General features: G+C 45.6%; 1 protein-coding gene across 1 annotated transcript in view; it reads left to right on the top strand.

Moving 5' to 3' along the window:
- The window catches only part of GRIN2A (glutamate ionotropic receptor NMDA type subunit 2A), a gene marked incomplete at its 5' end in the record, with an annotated part of 356407 nt that overhangs the window by 308694 nt on the left and 22016 nt on the right, over nt 1-25697 (top strand). The window contains one exon of the mRNA XM_081131656.1: nt 4945-5132. Within this exon, the coding sequence (XP_080987782.1) occupies nt 4945-5132 (188 nt within the window). The remainder of the gene's footprint in view (nt 1-4944; nt 5133-25697) is intronic.

Genomic DNA, 25697 nt, shown 5'->3' with positions numbered 1-25697 from the left:
ATGAAGTCACAGGACCCGATCTGCACACTCCAGCCAGCTGCGGCAGCTCTTCAAAGCTGTCGGGAAACCTGGCAGGAAGCTTGTAGGTTAAAGTATCATGGGGCACACGTGACAGTCTTCCTTACTTTGCTTCTTTGCAAATTTACAGAAAGGAGGTCTTATTTCCCCCTCTCATTCTGAATTACTGTCATTTTTAATCACTTGCTTTCCTTGAGGACTGCCGGTGACAGGGAGAGGGTGACCCACACAGCCTCTATGATGCCTGGCAGGGGGGTGGGCATATCACGAAGCCAGCGCAGCATTCATTTCAGGCTCCAGTTCAGTTTCAGCCCTCATGTTGGGGGGCCGAGGTGTCGTTTCATTTGTCACAGATGTTTGAAGAAATGATCAGCCCCCTGTAGGGAGTAGAGTTGGGCTGGGTGGGGGCTCTGTCCCCATCACGGGGTCTTTGATCCTGATCTTCGAGTCTCCTCCACCCAGTGGGAGAAGCACTAGCCAGTGACAGCCATGCGACCTCAGCAGGAGCTGGGAAGGTGGGGACAAAGATGGGTTCCTTACCTGTGAGTCCTCAGGCACCCAGCCGTCAGGTCTGCTTGAGGACTGACTGCCCTGAGCTCTGAGGCCTCTGTCACCCGCCAACCTTTCATCTCTGCGACGGCCCAAACCCAGAGCTGCCCGTTGCCACACGACAGCCTAATATATCGCTGTTGGCAGCAATCCCAGCTCCAGTCCCCCCAGTGCTCTTGTGTGAACTGGGCTTCAGTTTCAGGTGGCCTTCCCTCCTCCTTACCTTTACCTTCAACGGGAAGCTGTGGCCGACCTCGCCTCCACGCCCCCCGTCTAAACAAAGTTACAGGTCTCAGGGCTCCCGTGGCCGTAGCGGTTATTCTGCGGCCTTTGGCGTCAGACTCTGTAAGTCCAAAGGCTGCTCTCACACATCTAGGCTGGGTCGTGGCGAAGAGTCACTTTACCGCTCGGTGACTCAGTTTCCCATCTCCCAGTGGGATGCATAGTGAAGAGGGGGAAATAACATGAGATAACGCATATAAAATATTTAGGACTGGATTTGTCACGGAGCATGCATAAAAGCTGTGAGCCCCTTTGCCATAAAATCTGAATTTGATTGGATGCACCCATGTGTCTTGAGCATTTGTTACATGCCAATCACTGCACACACGTGTTATTTATATGACCTCGCCTTACTCCCAGCAGCCCACAAAGGGCAAATATTGTCCACTCTTTGCTCAAGGACTTTGACCACAAAGCCCACTCTTGAGGATGTCAGCGATTTTAAATTTTTTTTCTTTTTAACATGGGAATACTTTTATTTCCATTGAAAAAAAGATTTGTCATGAAATATAGTATCGATTTGCTGAAATCTGTGCTTAACAATTTAAACCACTCTCGGGTCCGTCTCGTGTGGTTGCCGGGTACAGTTTTAGATTTCCATCCCTGAAATGCATCAGCATGCGGCGGCTAACAGGATGGGGAAGACTTTCACCCCGCGAATGCCAGCTTGTGGCCTTCACATTCGAATGCCCCTGCGGGCCCATATATGTGTACTTCTGTTTATTTTTTGAGAAATTGAGAGAAAAGATTTGGGTGAGGCTTAGAAAGTCTTAATAAAACCCAGGTTCTCGGCACCTCCATGGCAACTTTGATATGTAAAGTGTGGACGTTGCAAGCACCCCACTTCATCAGAGGACAAATGCCATCCGTGACCTGATGTCTTCAGAAAACACGTGTTATCCAGAATGTCAGCTTCCCTATGAAGAGTGACAGAAGGTGACTGCTGGCTTGCAGAATTAGGGAATGCTACAGCCGGGTGAGCATCTCAGCAGGACCACCAGCCATACAAAAGAAGGAAGAAATCCTGGCCAGTGTGGCTCAGTGGTTAGAGTGTCAGCCTGCACACCAAAGGGTCTTGGGTTCGATTCCCAGTCAAGGGCATGTACCTGGGTTGCAGGTTCGATCCCCAGCCCCAGTTGGGGCTTGTGTGGGAGGCAGCCAATTGATGTGTCTCTCTCACATCAATGTTTCTCTCTCTCTCTTTCTCTCTCCCCCTCCCTCCCTCCCTTCCACTCTCTCTAAAAAAATCAATGGAAAAAAAATATCCTGGGGTGAAGAGTAACAAAACAAAAGAAGGAAGTGACTTTCCTGAGGACGCACCATCATCCGAAGCTTGACTAGAACTCAGATCTCTTCTCCCTGCTCATCCACTGCTCCTGTCACCCCCGCTGCAGCCATCACATACAAACCGACCTTTTAAAACTCCCTGGCCCATATTTCCACAGGTCTCGGTATTGCTAGCTCTCCAGAAAGGCTGTTTCCTGCTGGTTTCTCGGCTCTGGTTCACCATCACCATTGACAGTGCCCAGATTTCTTCCTCTTCTGCTTGGATGATCTGACCCCCTTTGAATGCTCTCAGAGTATAAAACCACGTCTCCCGTCCTGCAGCCGTGGATAAAAGCTTCAGGGTCTTTCTGTTGGTGAGACAAGCCCTGTAGTCACACCCCGCCTCTACCATTACAGAAACAGAAAATTAAAATGAAGAATGCAGCCGTAAACCTCCCAAATAGTTTTGTTCCTATAGGGCATCCTTCAGCAGCTGTCTCTGAAAGAAGGCAGCTTTTTACATCCTTTCCCTGCCACTTTTATTTTTCTTTGCTTCACTGTTTTATGTTTTCTTGTTAAAGACAGAAAGGCAGTAAAGTTGAGAAAGTGCCAGGAGGTTGAGTGATCCCCAATTTCATTTTCCTACCTCCTTTAGAGCTGACTATCCATCCCCTTGATCAATGGTGATCATTCTAGCCCTGTTAAATAACTTTAAAAATTGCAAACAAGTGCCCTGGCCGGTGTAGCTCAGTGCCTAGAGTATCCGCCAGTGCACCGGGTTTCCATTTCCAATCAAGGGCAGGTACCTGGGTTGCAGGTTCCATCCCTGGCCCCAGTCAGGGCACGTGCGGCAGGCAGCCAGTCGATGTGTCTCTCTCACATTGATGTTTCCCTCTCTCTTCCTTCTACTCTCTCTAAAAAAAACCCAATGGAAAAAAATATCCCCTAGTGAGGATTAACAGAAAAACCAAAACAAAAATTGGAGATGATATGCATTCCCCGCTAGTAGGGATTTAGAGGACAAAGGTCAGGGACCAGGCCCAGCCCTGCCCTGGAGGGGGTTACAGGACGCTGGCCTTTGTGGGGGGGCTGATTGGGAGGGGCATACAGGACTTCTGAGAGGGTGACAGTGTTCTATGCCTTGATCTGCATGGTGATTTCAAGGATGTGCAGATATGTCAAATTTTACCTAGCACTTTCTTTCATATAAATTATACCTCAATAAAAATAAATGTATCCCAGAAAAGCGCTATGTTTGTTGACATGAAACATGCTCACTATGTGTGGTGTGAAATGAGAAAAGAAAGCAATTTGTGAAATAGTTTGCATGGCATAATCATATTGGGGGGTTAAAATAAGGGTTGGCAAACAACGGCCCACGGGCCAATCTGTTGTTGAAAGTAGCCTTTTACTGCATCAGAGCTGAGTTCATTCATTTATGTATTATCTGTGGCTGCTCCCGTGCTGTGTGTGTGTTCCTGGGGCTGCCATAAAGTGTACCACAAACTGAGAGGTTAAACAACAAGGTTATTTGTCTCATAGTCCTGGAGCCTGGAAGTCCGAGATTAAGGTGTTGACAGGGCTGTACTCCCTCTGGAGGTGCTAAGGAGGGAGCTGCTCCAGCCTCCCTCCCAGCTTCCCGCAGTCCCTAGACCTGTGGCAGCCTCACTCCAACCTTCACATGGCATTCTCCCTGTGTCTGTGCCCACAGCTCCCCTTTTTTACAAGGACACCAGCGGTAATAAATGAGGGGCCCTCCCTACTCCAGTATGACCTCATCTTAACAATAACATCTGCAATGACCCCATCTCCAAATAAGATCATATTCTGAGCTACTGGGGGTTGGGACTTCAACATATGAACTTGGAGGAAGGAGACACAATTCAGCCCATAACATGTTACCACAGCAGAGTTGAGTGGTTGCAGCAGAGACCGTATGGCCCACAAAGCTTTACAGAACCGTCACCAACCCGTTTTAAAAGATGTATGTGTATGTATATGTGTGACCCTCTGTGTGTGTGTGTGTGTGTGTGTGTGTGCACACGCGCGCACAAAACATTTGGAAGGTTGGGCCCTGGCCGGCTAGCTCAGTTGGTTAGAGTGTTGTCCCGATACGCCAAGGTTGTGGGTTCTATCTTTTATGTGGACACGTAAAAGAATCAACCAATGAATGCATAAATAAGTGGAACCACAAATTGATGTTTCTTTCTCTGTCCCCCCCCCCCCCCCAAATCAATTTAAAAATAGTTTGGAAAGTTGTTCACCAACATGTTAACAGAGTTTGCCTCTGAGTTATGGGCAATTTTAATTTTAATTGTATTCTTAGTATTTTCTACATTATTTTGGCTTCTAAAGATTATTACGTGATACATTTTGTAATATAAATACACAGGAGGCATGCTTCTTTGGGAGGAAGAAACCTTATTCTGACTTAGTCCCTCTGCCCTGCCTGCCTGCTCCCGGCCAATCCCGCTGCCCCCCGCCAGTTTACGTTGTTCTCACACAGCCTCCCTAAACAGGCCGCTGTTCCCCGCTGTTGGGAGTGCCCAGGGCAACGCCTAGCAAACCAGCAAACTCAACTCTTGACTCACTCGGGCGTAAGGATCCTTCACGTCTTTATTTAGCTGCCTCTTCTAACTTGGAGACAAAAGTTCTAGCTTTTATCTCTTCATTCAAAATAGCTCCTTTTATGATGAGAGGGTGTTGCAGCCGTGAGTCATCGTCTCCGGTGTGAGAGAAGGTGTGTGCGGCTGTTTCGGGCCCCGGAAGCTGGGCCCCCGAGATGGTACCCCACCATTCCCGTGACTCCCTGGTTTCTTGTCATTGCAGGAAGCTGGATGCTTTCATCTACGACGCTGCGGTCTTGAATTACAAGGCTGGGCGGGACGAAGGCTGCAAGCTGGTGACCATCGGGAGTGGGTACATCTTTGCTACCACTGGGTATGGAATCGCCCTCCAAAAGGGCTCACCCTGGAAGAGGCAGATAGACCTGGCCCTGCTCCAGTTTGTGGGAGATGGTAAGGCCTTGGGTGACCCCCTACTTTGGGGGACTTGAGATCTTTGCACTTTCTGTTTTTTCATTGGCTTTCTAATGGATCTTTGTGTGATGAACTTGTACACTAAATGTATTTATTGAGTGCCTATCACATGATACCATGGTTCTTTGGGTTGCTTATAATGGAAACCAGTTATATATAACTACATTTTTAAAAAGAATTTATTTTAGGGATGCAGAAGTGTCCATCTCAGTGAATTTAGGAAAGAGTTGAGCGAATAGATTTAGAGAAATAACAGCAACTAGGGCAGTCCTGGGGCCTCAGTGGCATGAAGTCATAGGTCCTCTCTCTACAGCGGTGGTTCTCAAGATGGGGGAGGATTTTGCCCTCCAGGGGCAGTTGCCTATGTCTGGAGACAGTTTTGATTGTCATGACTTGGGAGGCCTCTTGCTACTGGTATCTAGAGGGTAGAGGTCAGGGATGAAGGATGCTGGCAAACATCTTACCATGCCCGGGACTTCCCCACCCCATTGCTCAAAACACAGAGTTATCTGACCCCAGATGTTTGTGGGAGTTGAAAAACTCTGCCCTGGAGCAGTGATATTACATAACCAGCTCACAATAAGTCCCAATCTCTAGTCTCTCAATTTTAAATTTTAAACTCCAGAGGAAGGATTCCTGTTGCATTTCGGGTCAAGGACCCATCAGCAGTGACTAAAGGTGGGGTTACTTTGTACTAACACACATCTCCCATTATTATTGTAGGAAGGAATGAAAGAGAGGCAACTGCTAGGAAAGGAATAGTGAGCAGAAATCTCATGGGTTTTCACTACAGTCCACTCCTTGACTTTCTATCATGCAAAAAAAAACCCAAAAAACTTTCCACCCTCATGGAGATTACAGTCGGATGGGATAATGGCATTCTTGCGACCTGGGGGCTCATTGGGTCACTCGGTCTCCAGCAGCATTTCCTTCTGCCTGTCTTCTATTTCCTAGTTGGTGATCTCACCGCACCCTATTCCATGACATCATTTTTAGAGTCCTGTCGTGGCTCAAATGGCAGGTCAGTTCCGCCTTGAATTGCGAGAACTGAGCTAGGAAAGACAAAGCCAGCAGAGATGGCAGGTTAACGTGGAAAACTTGCGTGTGAGTCGGGTACAGTCACTCAGGACACAGGGCAGAGCTGTATTCCAGAAGGAGGGGAGGTGCAGTCAGGGGGTTATGAATATGCTCTGTCTGTCTGGAGTGGAGAGGAAAGTCTGGCAACTGCTGTGGCCAAATGCAATGAAATGGGTTAGCGCCTAGGGCTGGTGTGGCTTTGAACCAAGTACATCATCCCCTGCAGCTTCTCTTCTTCCTTCCTTCCTTCAGAATTGAACCCCAATTCTCACAGTGCCATCCAGAAATCTACATGTGTGTTATATTTAACTTCCAAATAAGAACATCCAATTCTTTGAATTCCCTATAGGACATTTGTAGCTTCCTCAGGTCGCGAGCCATGTCGTCTGCTGTGCAGTGGTGCTCTGTGGCTGTGTTGGCCGGCTGTCGCTGTGAGGCCCCCCAGGCCGACAGCAATAAGCATTTACGTTGCTTGTGGGAGTGCAGGCTGAGGGGAGAAGCTCTGCCTCAGGCTGTGATGGCTCCGGTGACTCTGCTCCCTCTGCAGTCCCGCGGATCCACTGCGTGGTCTCTGCTCCTCCTGTGTTTATATCAGGTCTCAGGCTGAAAGGTCAGTGACCACCTAAGACAAGCTCTTTTCTCAGCTATGTCACAGGCACAGAAAGGAACACCTAACTGCACACGCACATTTCAAGTTGCTGCTTTGTCACATTCACATCTACTGACACCCTTCTGTCTAAACCAAGTCAGATGGCCACGCCCAAGGTCAAGGGAACAGAGGTATGCTCTACCTTTCATGAGAGGAGCTTTGGAGCTATATGACAAGGGGTGTGGACACAAACAGGAATGAAGGATTGGGGCTAATCGCTCCGTCTACCACAGTGGGTTCCTAAGCTACATGGAATGAACTACTCAGCAAACAAGAGTATTGTTTGCAACAGTAAACAGCACAAAATACTGAACATAACAGATAACTGGTCAATGAAGGATTTCATGAATAAATACGCACATGGATGAACGATTAGTGTTGGGATGTGTTTCATTTGACAAGAAACTTTTAAATATGATGGGTAGCTGTCAAATAATGAGCTGTAACTGTACTCCTACCCACCGTGGCTGTCACTCATGCAGACTCTGATGTGAAACAGCAACATATTTAGGGAACAGGATATGCCAGTTACCATACTGGATACATTACATGTGTTCTTTAATTTAATATTCATAAACCTTGTGAAGTGAAATATTGCTTATACCCATTTCACAGAGGAGAAACTGAAGCTCAGAGGGCTTGTGAGCCCCCTACCTAATAAGGGGCAAAGCCTCTACTTAAAGGGCCTTAATCTAGAAGGGGGTAAATCATGTAAACTCCTGATACATTTAGTTCTCTAAGATGATTTTCAAAGTTGGCTAATTAGACACTTGAGATTTGTAGACCTTTTAGGAAGGAGTAATTTAGTGCATATCTGAACTAAACCTTTTGTCCCGTTTATAAATACTTTTGCGAAAGAAGTGATTTTCTTAGCCTCATCTGTGAATGAGTATAAAAATATTTACCGGATAAGATTAGTGTGAGGATGAAATGAGACAATGCATGTAAAGAGCTTAGCTAACACAGTACCTGAAAATAGAAATGGTTCAATAAATGGTAACTGTTCCCATCACCATCACCAACAATGTTATTATCAACATCACCATCATCATCGCCACTGTTATCATCGTCACCATCAACATTATCATCACTACCACCATCATCATCATCATCACCAACTCCATTATCATCACCATCATCACCATCATCACCAACCCCATCATGACCACCATCATCATTATCATGACCATCACCACCAACACCATATCAGCATCACCAACACCATTATCATCACCATCATCACCTTCATCATCATTGCCATCATCATCACCAACCCCATCATGACCACCATCATCATTATCATGACCATCACTACCAACACCATATCAGCATCACCAACACCACACCGTTATCATCACCATCATAATTACCACTGTCATCACCATCATCACCATCATCACCACCCTCCTCCTCTTCCTCTTTCTCATCATCATCATCATCACTGTCCACCCACAACCCCAATATTCAACACACCTTATTTAGTGTGGTATTGGTGATAATATGGCCAAGTTAGTATCATGGAAACAACAGAAAATGTTCTCCTTTTGGCAAATAAAAAATAAAAAGTAAAGGCATTCAGATAGGCCAGAGGCATGTTCCTTTTATTAGCTGAGTGTCTAGATTCTTATAAATATGTTCTGGCTCATTGCTCTCCTGGTCAGACTGTCAGGGTTGGGGAATGTGTCTTTTCAGTTTCATCTTTAGAGACCATCTGGAGGCAAAGACATCGGAAAGAAAGTGACGTTGCTCCAGGGGGCATCTTAACATAATCTTCCCGGAAAGCTATGTCCAATTCTGATATCTCTCTAGGAGTAAATACATAAATTAACACAGCTGCATAAATATTTCACTTATCTTATGCAGCTTCAACAGGATTAATTATGCTCTAAAATTAGACCCGTAAAGAGCACAGTGCTGAGCAGTACCTAATTATTATTCATCCTTTAGAATGGAGTGTTTATCTCTTGTTATAGAGTAGCTTTGGTGGACGATTATGAGTGTAATGAGTGTCAAAAGTATAAAAAAAATTTCTTAATGAGCTGTATAAATATAACCTTTGACTGGAGTGTTAGGTTATTGGGAGAACCTCTTACGTGAAGCCTGCCAGGTATTTCCCTAGGAAAAGGGCTACCAATCTACCTTAGGAGATACACAGGATCCTAATGAGGCCTTACCTTCCTTTTTCTTGTATGATTGTTGTGTCTTTTCTGAAATAGGGGAATGCACCATGAGGATCTTTGCTCTCAGTAGTTTAGTAACAACATTCAGAGGTACTTTTCAGCTTTGATCATGAATATCTAACATTTACTGAGAAATATATCTTCTGCCCTGGTTGGTGTGGCTCAGTTGGTTGGAGCATCGGCCATGTACCCAATGTCGTAGGTTCAATTCCCAGTCAAGGCACATACCTAGGTTGTCGGTTTGGTCCCTGGTTGGGGCATGTATGAGAGGCAACCGATGGATGTTTCTCTCTCTCATAGGTGTTTTTCTCTCTCTCTCCCCCCTTCCTCTCTCTAAAATCAATAGACATATCCTCTGGTGAGTGAGGATTTAAAAATATGTATATATATACAGTCTAACCTCATTTCTCGAACATATCCCTTTTCCAACAATTCGGTTCTGGACCAATGTCTCAGTTGTTGAACCAAACAGGTTTTCCACCTGACAACCCTTTCGTGCTGATGCCTCATTGTGACAAAAAGCATCTCTCAGGCAATGAAGGAAAGAATGCTTGCGGTGAAATCAAGGATTAGCACAATTTTAAACATAAAGAGGCCATCAAGAGTGCTAATGTTGCTAAGGGTGTGAAAGAAACAATGATCACAAGCAAGAGGTAGGAAAACTGTTGTTGATTTGGATAAAGGAAAAACAGTCAGCCAGCGTCAGCATTTCCGAGGCGGTGACACATGAACAAGCAAAGATGCCGCAGGCTGACCTGAGAGACACCCCTGGATCTGACACAGAAAGTGATCCCTTGAAGGCTAGTAGGGGGTTGTTCAATAAATTTAAAAAAAGAAGTGTTTATTTTAGATTAAACAGTACATTAAACATGTTCTGTATATAAGAAAGCTTAAAACAGGGAATCATTTGGGGGTCTGGAATGGATCATTTCAATTTACATTATTTCTAATGGGAAAAAAATGATTTGAGTTTTGAACAAATCGCTTCTTGAACAGCCTTTTGAAACCAATTAAGTTTGAGAACCGAGGTTCTACTGTATATATATATCTTCCTAGGCACTGATGTTCCAAAAAGGGAATGTCACAGTCTTTTTCTCCTTCCAGGAACTTATAGTCCAGTTGGTGGGTAATCTATATATTCTTAGGTGTCTTGGGTAGGGTAGAAAGAAGTCAAGGTGAAATATGAGATAAGCTAGTTTTTGTTTTGTTTTTAATGGAAGAATGAAAGGTCTGAAAAGGCAGAAAGAAAACAAGTGTAGTGAGATTTAGACGAAGAATGGAATAGGCGGTCAAAGGGCCGCATTCGACTCATCCAGCAACTGGCTGGTACCTGCCGAGTACCCGGTATCTCCTGGGCACCTAAAAGGTAACACTTGAGTGAGAACATACATAATGAGTAAATCTGGGACCTAAAAATGGCATTTCTGGCTTCAAAGGGGAGGCTGAACAGGAGATCTCATAGGCCCCATCAATCTCTCGGATTTTGTAATTTTTTTATGCATTTCTGGGATTTGAAAAGACAGAAAGAAGAAAGATAAAAGAAGTTAAAGCCCCTTCGATGTATAGAGACCAGCGGAAAGATACTGAGAAAAAATTGTATAATAATATTATTCAGAAGCAAGTAACACTGAGAAAAAGGAAGAAAATGATGGTTTTTGAGCTCACGTGAATTCAATGGCCCATCTCTGTGCCAAGCAGGTCATAAATGGTTTTAGTAACTCTTCATACAACATGCTGGAGTTGACCCTGTATGTCCATTCTGCAGACCAGGAAAAATGAGGCTCAGTTAGGTTAAGTGAGGTATAGCAGAGCTTCTCAGACTTGACCGTGGGCAGGAATCACCTGAGGATTGTTATTTCAGTAGGTCTGGGGAGGGGGAGCCTGGGAGTCTGCATTTCTGACAAATTCCCAAGAGATGCTGATGCTGCTGGTCTATGGACAACACTATGTATAGATTGTTATAAAGTTAAAAATTGAACCAAGTTTCATGTGACTCCAGTTCTGATCACCTTTGCATTAAACCATGCTGCCGGGAGAAACCTTTGTTGCTAGTGGCCAGATCACCTTAGTTATAAGTAATATGCTTTAGCATGGACAAGCATTCAATCTTCCATCTTGTACTTGGCTCCATTTTCATGGTGTTGGCTTATTTTTAAACTCAAAAACCCATTACTTGTCCATGTCTGAGACATTAATAGTCTGAATTCATTGAACAAAAAAAATTAAATATGTGTATTTACCATATATTTTTATAAATTATTTATATGGTATATCCCATTGTACTTACACCATATTTGGTATACATGATAGATATATGGAAAACATTGCAAGACAGGACACATGCATCTTTTGTATTAATATTGTGTGAAATAGGCGACCAGCTCAACCCATTTTGCCGGGACTCTCCCAGTTTTAAAACAAGCTAGTGTTATAGCATATCGGGGCATATAGATAGATCTGTATGAAACAGCTGGCTAGCTACCGTGGGTGCCTATCCGCTCCCTTTGTCCCCTTTGTACTGCAAGTTTGCAGGCACTCATGTTAAAGGCTCCTCCCGACTGATAACAAATAGAAAGGGACCACACGCTCTGCTCCTGTATCAGTAAGGAGCCGTGCTGCACTTGGCCCCAGAGCTCGGGAAAGCCCACTCCAGGGTAAAGACGCTTACAGACCTGGGGGGGGGGTGCTGGGGCAGAACCCATGGAGAAGCCCATTCCCTGCTTCCCCATGACTCAACCATAACCTGCCCGGTTCTTTTCTTTGTTGGCTACTCTTCCAGGGAAGCAGGGAAGATCGGCTTTTGATGTCCTGGGACCCCACGCTGCCATCCAGAGTACAGAGTGTTTGCGTGATTACACAAGTTCTTTGTGCATCTAATTAGCATTCTCATAAATTGCTCTGAGCCACTGGATGGGTTGCTAATATCCTCGGCACTGCCCTTGTCCAGCTTCCCAGCTTAATATCTTTGGGCCGCCGCCCGGGCGGGGAGAGCTGGCCACCCCGCGGCGTGGGTGGTGACGAGCGCCACTGCCCCTGCTCGGAGGGTGGGCACATTGTGAGCAGCCTCTGTGACTGTCTTCTTCGGCCTGGCTCAGGAATGGCATGGCGGTGTGGGCTGCCGAAATTGCTGTCGGCCCCCTCACTCCTAAATAATGTCCCCATTCAGCTTTCTGCAGCACCTGACACTCCACCATCTTTTAAAAATGGAGATTCTTTATCAGTGGAATCCCTTCTTCCCTCTTCTCCTAACCCCGTTTCTTGCTTTGGCATGTGGCCCATCCTTCAGCTCACGTGCCCCTCCAGAAAGACTTCCTTAAAGCCCACAGCTCTCAACCAGAGGCCCTTCTGAGCTCGAAGCTCCTCTAGCTCCATACCCATAGCATTCTTGTGACATTGAGCGGAGCAAGTGAAGGGGTAAGGCAGAATGTTCTAGAACTTCCTAGCGGTATGACTTTGGGCACATTAATTTCTGAGTTCCAGTTTTCTCATCTTTAAGTGAGAGTCATTTAAGGATTAAGTGTGAGAACAAACATAAAGGAACTAGCCCAGTGCTTGGCGCATAGTAGATGCTTACTCATTGCTGACCCGTCTGTGTCCCCCGGCCCACTGCAGGGCTACTGCATGGTAAGTCCCTTGAGGGCAGACCCCACCATGCCCATTTTTGTTGCCTCTCTCTCCTCTTAGGACTCACTACTGAGCTTGGCATACAGTAGGTGCTCAAATAAAATTTGTTGAATGAATGAACGAATGAATAGATTTGATAACATTACAGATATACTTTTGCAGGACTTATTTCATCATTAAATATCTTTTCAGATGAAGGGGATGCTGTTTTCTTTCGGGAGGACATTAGATAGTTCTAGGGAGAGAGACACATGGTAATCACTGTCCGGCCTGATAGCCTCCCCAAGCCTCTGAGTCCGCATTCACTGTAAGACAGAGACAGATGCCTCCGTTGTCTAATTTGTGTGCAATAGTAGTCAAATATTCCTCCTTTACTTATTTTTTTAACACAAATCCTCTGGCATGACCCTAACCAGCAAGATGATATATTTCCTGGATTTTAGAACTGGAGGGGATCATAAATTATTACTGAGTTTGTGGCTTGAGGTCAAGCTGGTAAATAAGAGAAAGAGTATTATCCACAGGAGTGGCAAACTATGGCCAAAACTATGGCCACAGCCCAAATCCAGCCACTGCTGGTTCTTGAAATTAAGTTTTATTGAAACACAGCCACATCCATTTGTTCAGGTATTGTCTTGGCCACTTTCACGCTACAACAGCAGAGTTGAGTTGCTGCAGCAAAAACCATCTGACCTGCAAAGCCCCAAATATTTACTGCCTGGCCCTTTCTAGAAAAAAAGTGTGATAACTCCTGTTCATAGACTGTCTGGAGAAAGACAAGAAGGGCAGAGAAGACTTAAAATCGTAGGTTGTCCAGCTCTCCTGACAGGAAGGGAAAAGAGTAAGATGCCAGAAGGAAGAACAGATGGAGAAAGCAAGAGCAACAGATATATGAGGGGAAGAAATAAGGGGAGAAAGGAAACGGGAGGAGGGGAAATGGTAAAGAGTGAAGCACAGTCCGAAACAAAGAAAGGGGGAAAGAGGGACTGATAGGGAAGAGAGATGAGGGTGGGAAGAAAGGAAGGAGTGGGGCAGGGAGGTGAGAGGGCCGTGTGTGGTAGGGGGCCAGCCAGGCAGTGTTCAGCCTGGGCATGGGCACAGCAGGCCCGATGTGTTCAGCTGAGCACTTAGCTGCGTTACAGATGAAACTCAGGATCTCTGAGAGGGTCCAGGGACCCATCTGGGCTCCAGGGTGGAGCAAGGCACAGACCACCCCTGACTCACTCCTGACTTGGAGATGCCCAATCTGTCTCCCACTGGCTTCCCTGGCCAGCAGTTCTTGGTGACACAGATGACTGTGTCCTCAGATGACTCAGCAACACCCTGTTGCAACCAATTAAAGAGATAAATGCCAATATAAAGATGGGAGGGGTTGAGGGAAAGAGGTGCAGAGAATCTGAGAACTCCCTTTGAGGGGAAGGGGCAGTTTTCCATTCTCTAAATGGAAGTCATTCAACAGCTGCCATCATCATTATTCTTTTTACAGACATTTATAATATCAGGTAAAGCGTACTGGGGGATAACCATGGGTCACAAAATATCTCAGTCCTTATATGTATTAATTTCATTCAGTCCTCAAGATGACTAAGTGGCATGAGTTATGGTTTTAATCTCTGTTTACAGATGGGAAACTGAGTCACAGGTAAGCTAAGTATGGTGTCAAGCTAGTAGTAAGTGGTGGATCTGAGATTGGAACCTAGGCAAGGGGGCTCCAGGGCCTTGCTTTAACATCTGCTGTCACCCTCACAGACATCCCTAAGGCAGCTCTTCTCATCTGGAAAGGGGCAAAGCTGTGATTTAAACGCAGGTCAGTCAGAAGGCAGATTCAGTGTTCCCTCCTCTTTCTCTGAAGGAACAGCGTCTGTCCCCTGCAGATGATGCTGGGCAAAATGACTTGATGACAGAGGTTGAGGGTGGGAGAGAAAGTGACCTACGCTTTTTTCCATTTTTCCACGGAGAAGGAGACTCGTCCATGCCCCGGGCCCCGGCACCGTGGGAACAGGCTCGGCCTCATTTTTGAGATCATTCAACCCTGGCAGTTAGGGGAAAACTCAGGACCCAGAAGCGAGACATGAGGAGGAATGAAACAAGGACAGAATGTAATTAAGAGGAGTCAGATGTTTGGCCCAGTACAGGCCTGCAGAGCCGCCTCTCCAGGTTCACAAAGACCCGATTTGGTTGCCCGAATTGCTTGCTCCCCACAGAGCTCCTCGGAACTGCATAATCCCTGGCATTTCAGAAAGCCCTTGTTCCATGCTAAACATGTTTTAATCAAATTGAGGCTTCGAAGGCAGAAATCAGGGTTCGGGCTGAGCTGGGCTAATCTGTAAATCGCGTCTAACCAACTTAGCAAAGACCAGGTGCCACTGGCAAAGCCATTTGCTCATTCATTCGTTCTCGTGCAGACAGGCCCGCAGCAGAGAACAGCTGAGCGGCTTCAAAGCTCAAGGCGGTGGGATATAAAAATAACTCAAGACTCCTGTTCTATTGCCCTCAACAGTTCCGTACCTATAAAGATGCTTGTGTCACCTCTGTGTCCATCAGACTCACTTGGGAGCCTGTGGAAAACGCAGATACTGAAATTTTACCCCCGGAGGGCATTTTTACACCCTCTCTAGGATATTTTAATACGCAATAACATTTAAGAACCACTCTTCAGAATAACAATGTTTAGCATTTAAAAGCATCTTATTCTCTGATTGGCAAGCACTGGATAGATGTGCCCCCAGCCAACAGGCCACTGCTTTGAAGTTTATGAAATGGGACATTTGCCCTGTGTCATACCCCTCCTACTTCTCGCAGGGCCCCTAACTGGATTTCCACAGCCAGAGAGAGCCCTTGGTGACTGAGAAAACCTAAAGGGTGTGGAACTTGGAAGCGTCCGTGTGCACAGTGACCACAACAAGGAGCTTAGGAGATACGGGGGGTGGGGTATGAATGGCACAAATAGTCAAATAGGCTTTAATGTTAAGCTTCCTCATTCAGAAAGAAACAAAACAGACACAAAAGTGTTTGTTGCTTCCAAAGGTTTTGTTTACATGTACTGACAGTGATAAAAATAAAGCAGGCAAGACTGGAAGACCCACATTTGGGCAGACAAGGAGCCAGTGCTTTTATTGGTTAAATTCAGTATGGAACCAGGCTCCCCTGATCCCTTACACATGAGAATGTGGACCCATTTGAAACCACCAGGGAGGTGTGGCTAGAGATCATTACTGGTGATGGGTTGGTTGAGTCTAAGTTTGTTGTTGTCGTTGTTAATCTTCACCCAAGGGTATTTTTTCTGTTGATTTTTAGAGAGAGTGGGAGGGAGGGAGGGAGGGAGGGAGGGAGGGAGGGAGGGAGGGAGGGAGAGAGGGAGGGAAGGGGAGAGACAAAAAGAGAGAGAAACATCGATGTGACAGGGACACATCAATTGGTTGCCTCCCAAATGCACCCTGACAGGGGGCAAGGATGGAACCTGCAACCCAGGTACGTGCCCTTGACCAGGAATCGAACCTGTGACCCTTAGGTGCAAGGGCTGACTCTCTAACAACGGAGCCGCACCTGCCAGGGCCTGCATCTAAGTTTTTCACATGCACACAAACCTCATTTATACCCAGAATAGCAGCCTTGATAGTATAAACCCAAAGGGGGTGATTAGTGACCATTTTGATGCCCCAGCACCTGTCACCTCCTATGACCTAGAAACTAGTTCAGGACAAACTACTCATTCGGAAATGAAATGTTTTCAAAGGAAGGAAGTGTCCATCTTAAGCATAGATTAGCAGTAAAGGGCTTAACTGCCTCTCCGTTGCCCTGTGACCAGATGGTACCATAAAAGTCAGACGCCTTTGTCTGCCTTCTGATTTTAACTAGAGACATATTTGGAATAATAATGGAACAGTACTTACTTAAGAAACAGATAAAATCCATAAATATTCCAGAGACCCACTGGCTCTTCCTCTGAGGTGAAGCTCCAAGGGTTTTCATCTGTGCAAGTTCGCAGGGAGTTTTCCAATGGGCCCCTTGAGATCTGCAGCTGCAGTGCTCACTGCCACTCTGACACCAGGATTAGGGCAGGTCACAGTGCCAGACTCACGCCTGACAATCGGTGAATGGCTTACACCAGGGAAAGCCGAATGTCAAGAAAACCATCAAAGCTGAAATTAGACGTAATGAATGGCTTGCTGGCAAGTCAAACACTGATGTCACAGAACCTCACGAAGGACTCACAGGATGGATAAACAGTGGCCCTGAATCCCTCTCGGTTTACATTTTTTAAAGCACTTTGATTTGGTGAGGTGATATCATATACATAGAAAAGCAGCCCAAGCCACTACCTCAACATAATTGTTTTCAATATATGTTACCTTCTGGTCCTTATTACTTGCAGACACATTTCTTTAAATAATTATTGGTTACACACGCTCTTATATTTCACTATTTCACTTACGAGTATATTTTAAACATTTTTCACGATACGTAATCTAGTCCTCACAATTACTTTAATTTTGCATAAAATGTCATAACCATTATTAAACCATATTTCGTTACTTTATTTTCCTAATGTTACATATTTTATTTTTTGCTTGTATAGATAATGACGGAAGGAATATCTTCATGCCTTATTCTTTTAATGTCTATTTGTAACGAACTCTTGAAGTAGTTTGAAAGGTAACTGGTCATAACTATCTCTAGGAGCCCTGATTTATAGCGTCATATTAGTGCTCAAAAGGTCTGTTGCCATCTAAATGTGCTGAGTGATGGGTCAGTGAGCACCGCGGCTCTTTCTGCTGTTAGAGAAGGTGCGATGCGCTACCTCGGGGTTGCCTTAATTTGAATTCCTTTGAACACTAGTGAAAGTGGGGGGAAATCTGAGTGCCTTTTCATCTTTTTTTTGACCACTTAACTATTTTACATATACATTTTAATGAACATTTTACATTTCTTAGTAATTTGTTAAAACTTTTCTTGTAATCACACACAAAAAGTCATAAATGTAGCAGCATGGAATGCAAGTAAGAACAAAGACCTTGGGCTCAGATATAAGAAGTGATTTCTGCTCACTCCATGACCTGGGAAAGCTACCCCTTTTAAGGGCCAGTTTCCTCCTCTTTCAAGTGGGGATTATAATGGCACCAAGCTCCCCAACTTGCACAGTATGAGAATACCCAGTAGGTCTCAAGATGATAACAACAGTGCAGAACTCCTTAAACTGGGATTTATTCCTAGTCACATATATATAGCTTTCTTAAAAATCATTTTGTTTCCTTTATTGATTGCTTAAATAAGGATCTGCTAACTATGGCCCACATTGGCCCGTTGCCAGTTTTTGTGCATAAAGTTTTATTGGAACACAGACAAATCCTCCATGAACTCCACATGCCTATGGATGCTTCTGTGCATCGAGGGCAGAGTTGAGCCGTTGTGACAGGGACTGTATGGTCCACAGAGCTGAAAAAGTCTACTAATTAGCCCTTTACAGAAAAAGATTGCTGACCTCTGGCTTAACTTATAAAAGTAAAAATATGTTATTTTAAAATAATTCCAACAATATGAATGAATTGAACATAGTACATACCTTTTTATTCTTTAAGACTCTTTTTTCTTTGTAAAAAGTTCATATTTCTAGAAAAAGTGTTCCTTTTCTGTTTAGCAAGACTGCTTCTGTCCACTTTCCTTATACTCTCTCTTTACTCCCAAAATGCAAGAGCACCTTTCACCTCCTCCATGCCACTCTTACTCTTTTTTTGCCTCCTGTGAACTAGACATTCATTATCTTGCACAAATGGCAAAGTGCAGTTAATTTTTATACCTGCGTAACTACCACCCAGATCAAGATCTCAAACACGACCAGCACCTCAGAAAGCTCCCTCATGGCCCCTTCCTGCCAACACCAGCCCCCAAAAGGTTATCACTGCTCTGTCCTTCATGATCATGGACAGCTTTTGCCTTGTTTTGAATTTCAAATAAATGCTGGAATTATATAACATATATTCATCTGTATCTTTTGTGGCCTTCATCCATAATGATGAATTAACTATAGCTCATTATTTCTCATTACTGCACAGCATTCCGTTGTACAAATACACTACAATTTATTTATATATTTGCTGTTGATAGGCATTGGTGTTATTTTTCGTTTTCACCTGTGTTGAATATCCTTCCACATTTTGGGGACATGCAGGCACTCGGTTGTTGGGGAATAAACCTAGAAATGGAATTGCTGGGTCGTAGAGTGTGCGCACCCTGCCCTTCCGTAGGCCCTCCTGAACAGTCTTCAGAGGAGCAGTGACTTTCCATTCCTACCGACAATGCGTGTGGCTCCTCTCCCCTCTGTGTGCCCTGCGTCTACCTTCTGGGGGGGGGGGGGGAAGCAGGCCTGCAGAGCTGAAAGCTAGGTGGGCTCCCCGGTGGCCCTGCGGTTGGGTGTTGGGCAGTCACAGCCAATAGTTGAGAGACCCAGCTCCCTTCTCCAGCTTCCTTAATTTCTTCCTTGGTTCCTCTAACTTGACCTCAGCTGCAGCATTAGCAGAATGCAGAGAGAGGTCAGTAGTGTCCTCCCCACATACTCACCCGAGCTGGGATCTGAATGTAACTCCCCCCTCTTGCCACATGCTCTCCCACCCAGCCCTGGCTCTGGTGGCACCCCCATCCCATACTTGCGACCTAGGATAAGGGGGGAGGAAGACGGACAAGTGCTACCCCGTTTCCCCCTTTCCTCTCTTCTCCCGTCCTTCCTCTGCCCTTTTTCATTCCTGTCCGCTTTCTCTTCTTTCCCCTTCATGCCACAGCCAAGCTCGCTCTTTGTGCCCATTAAGCTCACTCTGTCCTAGGCAGGGGGAAGGCAGATAAAATGGATAATGGATGTGCTTCCTTGGCTTAAGGATTTTACAGTCTCCGGAAGCTTATTCACCAAACTTCAATAAAAAGGGAACCGAAAGGCAGTGATGTCATTTTACTTGCTGAAAGATATTTTTTGGCATGGGATGTGGAATTATTGCTATCCATTTTTCCCCCTTACATCTACAGCCTTTTAAAACACAAGGACCCCTTTGTGATATTAAAAAGCCTTCATACTCTTACACAATGAGTCACAGGAATTTGAGGACTACTGATTGAGCAAATGGGCAATGTCAAAAAGTTACTATGAATTCATTTATGCTCACAAATGCATATGCCTTTTAAATCATACCAACTTGACCATCTCTATGTGTAAGAGGCAAATTGGTTAAGCAGACTCTAGATGTGCTTGTTAAACATAGAATTTCCTGGACATCTTGAAATTTTTCTGCAGTCTTACTCCAGAGAATTCTTTCTCGCCAATTCTATTCTCTAATGGAAAATTGCCACCGTGTACATTGTTTGACGTTTGATGGAGTTGTCCAATTCTCTCTCCAATTTTCCCTTTTTCTTCTTTAAGAGACACAGGTTGGGTACCTGTGTGCATAAAATTCCCCAACTCCAGCTTGCACGGTTGATCATGTGGCCTCCTGAAATCCCAGCCAGATGGTGACAACCTGCAATGAATTCTACGGTGCTCGAGCTCCATCCACAGAGCAGAGACCTCAACTGGAAGGTGGAACATTTATGCCAAAGACAGCCTGTCTCTGCATCTAACTGGATACACTTAAGCCTATTTTTATTCTGGTTTTGTGACTTCTCAGCATTATACAGAAATGGAATATTCTGACATTTAAATAAGGGAGATTTATCTTTCAAATTTAGTCTATTTGTGTCCAGAATCTTGTATTCTTCCTCTCCCAAACTCCCTACCCCACACCAAAGGTATTTTTTCCTCTCCAGCAAGTTGTTCAGTGGCCCTCAGAGATTATGGATACAGCATTCTTAGGCTCCAAATGCTATTATTTCCAGGTCCAAGGTCACCTAACTTAGACTAGAGTTTAGAATGAATGAAGCTAAGGCCCCAAGGTCAGTGATCAGATGGTCTGGCTGACCTTTCTCTGTTTCAAGGCCACATACTAAATCCCAGATCTGACCAGCAGCTTCCTTCTAGGGCAACTGGGCAAGAAGACTTGGCCTCAACCTTGCAGACCCCAAGCTGTCCTCACTCCTGGGCCTGCAGTTCAGAGCTCACAGTGGCGAAATCTGTTCTCACTGAGAACTTGAGCCTGCCCATGACAGTGCCCTAGATTTTCTACAAAAGCAGTTGTTCCTTTGCCATTTCCTATTCCATTCGGGCTTCTGAGAAGCTCAAAGTACCCAATCCCTGGACAAGACATGAAACAGGATTGAAATGGGGTCAGTTCCCCTCTCAGTGTTCACAGCAAACCCTAATGGGATTGGCAGCAACGTCATTCTGACGTCTTGGGCTGTGGCTGGAAGTCGGTTCCCTGTGGGTAACCACTGGACTCTATTGCTAGGACCTGTAAATAGAACTTGCTTGCCCCCAGAGTCAGCCTTGATTTCCAGGATGCAGAGATCATTCCTGACCCCTTTGCCTGTGCCTTGCTTCACAGAGTCCTTCCTCTCTGGGGCTCCTGCTGATTCTCAGATCAGTGAATCACCAGCTAAAAAAGAAGGGAAGCCGTGTGTCATCTACAGTCAACACACTTTTTTTTTTTAATCTTCACCTGAGGATATGTTATTTTTATTGATTTTTTAGAAAGAAAGGAAGGGAGAGAGAGACAGAAACATTGATCAGTTGCCTCCCGCACATACCCTGACCAAAAATCGAACCTACAACCTAGGTATGTGCCCCGACCAGGAATTGAACCTGAGACCTAAGTATGTGCCCCGACCAGGAATCGAGCCCTCTAACATTTTGGTGTATAGGACAACACTCCAAACGACTGAACCATCCTGCCAGGGCTACAGTCAACATACTTTTATGGACCCACCTACTGTTTGCCAAGACCCACATGAGGGGCTGGGGATACAGCATAAGGCAAGATCCTCACCCTGAACAAACTCACCTCCCAATGAGGAAGACTTAGAAGCGATTAACAATTTTACTTGAGGGTGACAGATTCTCTGTTGACGAGATATCCCAGTGTCACTGAAGGAGAAACTGTGGTCTCTTACCAACATCCCTGTGCATTCAGGGAAGACTTCCTGGAGATGGAGACCTCTGAGCTGTATCACAGATATAGCCATTGCCAAGTTTTCAGCATGATGTCATACAGCGGGTATAGCCACAGTAAATTGTTACAGTGCTGGTGATATTAATGACAATTTACAATGGATCTTTGTCAGCAATTTTTTGCAAGTGGGCTTCACCCAGTTGTTACATATCTTGGGAGCAGAAGAGTTTAATCTGTATGTTCTGCCTGCCTCTGAGGCCAGGACCAGACTCTAATAGTGGTTGTATTACTGGGATAGAAGTTCCTGGTGACCTCCCTCTACACTATAGCGCCACTGTTCAAATTTCCCATCTCTAACCCACCTATAACAGCCTGCCTTACATTACATGTGAGAAGACACTGGGTTTCCATGGACAGCAGTGGAAGAATCTTGCGTCCACCAAGCATACAGCTGGTCTCATCCAATGGCCCCACTGTTCCCAGGATACCCCAGACTCCTTAGCATGAAAGTTGAGTCCTTTGTAAAGGGCTCCTGCCTTTTAGGCCCCTCCTCTGATCACTTCTCCCTTCCCCTAAGCCTCTGATCTCAAAACACTCCATGGTTTTCTCCTGTCTCCGGCCCTGTGCAAATTCAGTCATCTCATCCTGCCATAATTACTAGTCTGCAGGGCTGTCTCTCCCACAGGACTCTCAGCTTATAGGGGCCAAAAACTGTATTATCCATCTCTGTATGAAAATACAGAGATGCCAACCAGGTGCTAAGTGCTTGAAAAATGTCCTTTTTTAATGAATGAATGAATGAATGAAAATGAATGAGTGAATGGATGTAGGAGAGAGTAAGGCAAAGCAAAATGATGTCTTTGGAGAACCAAAAAGAATTCGTTTTCTTGACCAGAAATGAAATAAAACATTAAACTCAGCTTCTCCAAACCACACACTATTTCTTCCCGTGCCATCATGCCCAGGGTCACGTTCTCTGGCCAGAAACCAAGGGAAGGAAATACGTAAATGTGTGCCTGCAAGGGGATGTGTGTGGGCTGAGTTGAGAAGATGTATTTCGGCACATTCACAGGCCCTGGATGAAGCCTAAAGGGTATAGGTTCAAGATCGACTCTTCCGTGTCTGACCTCGGGGGGAGGCATGCTCAGAAAGCCTGAAGGCTAGTCACATTGCTCGCTGTAAAATCCTTTCCCGGAGCAATGCCCTCAGTGCTCAGACAGCCTCACGGAATGGAATGAAATCTAATCTGAAAAGCAACTGCAGTCCCCGGGGAGGTGGGGAGAGTGAGTCTGAGGGCAACGTAAGGAACTGATTTATCTTACTTCGAACACAATGGATTCTTCTTGGAGGCCTAAGCCTTCTCGCTGGGCACGCATCCTTGGACTCCTAGACTCCATGAGTTGGGGGTGGGGAGGGCACAGGAAGGGGTGTGTGATCTACCCCACGCCCCAGCTTCCCTGGCTTCAGACAGGAGGTAATGTTATCTTCAGCGATACTGATGTGTAACAGTGTGTGCCAGGCGCTGCGTGCGGGCAACCTCATTGAATTCCAGCAAAACTCCTCCGCGTCAGATGCTGTTGTCCTCCATTTGGCAGGTGTTAGAGCTGGTGCTCAGTGAGACTGAGCAAGTTCCTTAACCTCTCTGTGCCCATCTGTAAAATGGGTGTGATAACGGCACCGTTCACATTAAGTTGATATGAGAGCTACATGGGTAAATAATTGAAAATTCTAGTACACTGCCTGAAACAGAAGAGAATTTATGTAACTTTGTTAAATAAAAAAAATAGCAAAATAAATGAATGAATGGGTGCAGGGATGGATAGATAAGAGGAGTATCTGGATTAAAATCACGTGGGTAGCAGGTGTTGAAGGAGGGAGTTGAATGCAGGCAGTGCGATTCTCATAGTGCCCCTGCAACTGCGCAGCCCCTCCAGGATGATCTGACGTGCTCCCCAAACCCTCGGGACGGGGCACTACCTTTTGTAGCTCATCCTAGTGTTTTCTACCTGAAACTTCCTTTCCTGCGACTTGCCGGATGGTGTCTACTTGAATTTTCATTCATTGTTTTTTGCAAATCTGAAACGCGCGGCTTCTCCCTTGTAAGTGAGCGGATGGATAATGTGAGGCTCCGTGCTGGTGCAGGTGCGTGGGCCCGCAGCCTGCATCCTTTCAGTGCAGGCCGTGGTCTCACCAGTTCTGCACGTTTCATGCAGCCTCTTGCAGCATCACCTGAGCTGCCAATGGCAGCAAGTCTGAGACACACGGGTGCACGGTGCTGTCTCAATGATCCTCGCCTGCTCCCTTTTCGATTTTACATCTTTCTGGCTCCTGCCCCTTGAAGCCCCACCACTCTGCCCTTTAACTGGCAATGTTGGGGAAGAGAGAGGACTGTGACACAGCCTTCCTAGGGTGGCAGAGAGCTCCAAGGCTGGCAGAGAGAACTGTGCTGGCAGTGCCTTCTTCCCCAAGACAGATATGGGAAGGACTCCCGAACAGGTGTGACTTCCATGGATACAAAGGCATCCTCAAGTGCGCGTGGGCTTCCTGCCTGTCATTAGAGGTATAGAGAGGGAGAGAGCTCTGGGCTCTCAGCTCTCAGGTGGAGAGAGGAAGACAATATGGGCCTGGCTGCAAACTCAACGCTGCTCGGGCTCCCTCTGCTCCCAGGAGAGCTCTTAGCATTTGTCTTTCCAGCAAGAATGAGTCTGCTGCAGGAAGGACATTTAATTGTCCCATTTACCAGCTGCAGTTTACAAGATCACATCAACAGGGATGGTAGCCTCTTTGTAATGGAGCAACTGACAGCCAAGTGAATATCACAGGGCCGCTCCTCAGAAAACGGCATTTGCTGCTTCGCCCAGCTGAGTGCATGCAAACTTCCCAGCCTTTTACTCTCAGGTCTGCTGCGAGCTCCCTCTTGCTCTGCATCTTCTCTATTCATATGGCAGAAACTCTTCCCCGCCAGACCTGCGCATTCTTGCAGTGCTGCCCGGTTTGAGCCTGGGGATGTTAAGGAGAGCAACAGCAACAGAAAATATGTATCCGGTGCTTGCCATGTGCTGCAGCCATGAGAAATACCCAAATTATAAAACATGGTCCCTGGTCTCCCTCGAGGAGATTACAATATCCTTGAGTAAATTAAAAACGAAGTAAGAAAGTATTTGAACTGCAGTTCAGCGCTCTCGTAGCAGAAGGCTGTGAGGCAGCAAATGATTAACTGGAAAGTGATTGGAACAGGCTGTAATTGGCATTGAGAATTGAGCATTTTGTTCGTTTGTGATGCAGGTCTGGTTTACCAAGCTGACTTATTCAAAGAGAGGCGTCATTTGGGCAGAGGGCAGAGGGAGGAGGGAAAATCTTTATATTGGCATCTGGAAGGAATCACATGATGTTTCTTGTACCCAGACTGACCCTGGTCCAGGCACACAAACCTGGCTGTCTTTGGGACACATCAAGAGAAAGATGTGCTGGGAATTTGACAAAACATAGTGAAAACACCCATTTTTATGTCCTCACAGACTCCAAAGAGAGGAGGGAGTCGGCAGCACACTGTATTTTTGAGGGGATGGCATCAGAGTTTTGTGAGAAGACAAAGCAATGCTGTAAATCTTGAGCGGAATTTGGACAAGTTGGTGGTGGTGTTGGGTGGACAATGAGGTTACACGACAGTCTCCCATGACGTTAGTGACTGTGGGAAAGCACTGGGGGCTGTTGGAAGGAAAGGACTGGAATTCAAGATACCCCTTCCCATCACTTTGCCTGCACCACTGAGTAACCAGCACCCTTCCTTGTGAGTGAAGAATTTATAAAGAAATATATTTCCTATTTTCTCCTTCCATAAATGTGCATGCCATTTAAATCCTGATTACAAAAGTTATACACGTGTATATGGCTGTGGTACAATGGAAAACCAAACTTACTTGAGCCCCCCTCATGCTGCAAACATGTAGCTCAGGATTAAATACAATTGCACACACACACACACACT

This window comes from Miniopterus schreibersii, assembly GCF_964146895.1.
Source record: "Miniopterus schreibersii genome assembly, chromosome: 3".
Classification (NCBI taxonomy): Eukaryota; Metazoa; Chordata; class Mammalia; order Chiroptera; family Miniopteridae; genus Miniopterus; species Miniopterus schreibersii.
This window is presented reverse-complemented; position numbering and strand designations above follow the sequence as displayed.